The 1,896-nt window shown below is 63.9% G+C and overlaps 1 protein-coding gene across 1 annotated transcript in view; it reads left to right on the forward strand.

Moving 5' to 3' along the window:
• TSPAN11 (tetraspanin 11) overlaps positions 1-1,896 on the forward strand; it is an 80,971-nt gene that overhangs the window by 60,015 nt on the left and 19,060 nt on the right. Inside the window, exons 5-6 of the mRNA XM_006172054.3 lie at positions 660-734; positions 1,733-1,837. Of these exons, the coding sequence (XP_006172116.1) occupies positions 660-734; positions 1,733-1,837 (180 nt within the window). The remainder of the gene's footprint in view (positions 1-659; positions 735-1,732; positions 1,838-1,896) is intronic.

Genomic DNA, 1,896 nt, shown 5'->3' on the forward strand with positions numbered 1-1,896 from the left:
GCCCAGCTGCAGGGCCGGAGGCCACGCACGGGCCCGGAGGCCACACACCAGCCCCGGAGAGGCAGCAGAACGCGGAGCAGAGCCCTGGCCACGCAGGCCCGGCCGCACAGGCCAGCATTCCTTCTTTTTAGAGAGAGATTTTTGCTATAGGGCACATGCACTAGCCAAGAGACAGAGAGACAGAAAGTGAGAAATCATCCCCCAGAGTGATGGCCACGCCACAATCCCTTCTCTTCCATTCTCTTCTTGGAGTTTCGGGCATGCACGCACATGCGCCTGGCATGAGTTTTAAGCCACCAGATCCAGGACTTGAACTGGAGTCAACTACGTGGGAATCCAGCAATCCTCTGGCCCCACAACTATCGTCACTCCTAGGGCTTACCCCACAGTAGCATTTATCACAGAGAGCCACCCCCACTTCTCCACCCCCGTCCCGCCCCGTAACTCTGAGGGCAGTAGCTGCCTAGCTGACGATGCCCAGCACCTGCGGGCGTGTAATACCTTCCAGTCAGGCTGGGCAGGTCACTGGGTAGCTGCCGGCTCACCAGTGAGTGAAGGGGTGAGTGGGCCCTTGGCCAGCAGCCGGCCCAGCTGCCAGGTCCAGCAGGCCTCCCTGCCACCCCACCCCTGGTGGTGACCCCCTCTCTCCTTGCTCCTAGTATCTCTGCCTGCTGCTCGTCATCTTCCTGGTGGAGCTGGTGGCGGGAGTCCTGGCCCACGTGTATTACCAGAGGGTGAGTGCCACCCTCCCCCCACATTCCCCGTCAGCCCCGGAGAAGCCGCGGGGTGGGGGGTGCCGTGCTGGGGAGGATGGAGCCAACACCCGGGTGGGGCCAGCTTCCCAGGCCTGATGACCCTGCACACTGGATTCCAGCTTTTCATCCCGGCTCCTGCAGTTCGGTGCTGCATGTGGCCCCACGGATGTCCTCAACACAGGCGCTGGGGAGCAGGCGTTTCCCGGGGAGGCCGGTTCGTGCTCGCCCTCCCAGGGGTAGATACGGGGCCTGTCTGTCTGGACAGCCCAGGAGAAAGGCTTGGGGATAAGTCTGCAGCCAGACTGATACGCTGAGCGTAAAGGAACCAGCCCCACCTGGGCCCTGTGTCTGGGAAGGGAGGTCACAGAGGGAGACTTCAGCTGTGGAGACAGCTGGGCCCTGCTGGCCATCCAGTGGCATCCCGTGGTGCCCACAGGGTAATGATCAGAAATATTTAGACTCTCACCTTGTTTCCGTCAGAATGGAGGTGAACAGAGCCAGCCCTCTGGAAGGCAGACTCCACATGACTGACTCGCGACTGGTTCCCGGCCCCTGGGTGTTGTAAACCACAGTGCCCACCCAGGACCCGGGCGGCGTGCAGCCTGGCCGGCCCACAGTGGGGAGCGCGCTCTTCCTCTCTGTCTCTCATGCGCACACGCCCTCTGGCATGAGGCTGACAGCCATTCACAAGTGCCCGGTATCCAGCTGCACCGTGCCCCAACCTGAGGCTGACGCTGGAGCTGGCTCCTCCCCAGCCTCTCAGCTCTGCCCACCGCCCTCGACCCATCAGGGCCCCGTTTCATAGCACCCTATGGACGTCTCCCATGCTGTCCCCCACCGATGGCCCATCGCCCTGTCGTCATGCATCACGGTCCAGGGTGCTCTAGAGCTCGCTGGCACAGTTGGGCAGCCTGGGCACCAGGCCGGGGCCGGGGTGGGGGCGCCCTGCTGACGCGGCCTCTGCTCTCCCCTCCCAGCTGAGTGACGAGCTGAAGCAGCACCTGAACCGGACGCTGACCGAGAGCTATGGGCAGCCCAAAGCCCAGGAGATCACGGCCGCGGTGGACCTCCTGCAGCAGGACGTAAGCCAGGGCCCTGGGCTTGCAGGCCAGGCAGGCGGGGGCCCAACGCCTGCCCCCCC

The sequence above is a fragment of the Tupaia chinensis genome, unplaced genomic scaffold, assembly GCF_000334495.1.
Source record: "Tupaia chinensis unplaced genomic scaffold, TupChi_1.0 Scaffold150288_1, whole genome shotgun sequence".
NCBI classification, from domain to species: Eukaryota; Metazoa; Chordata; class Mammalia; order Scandentia; family Tupaiidae; genus Tupaia; species Tupaia belangeri.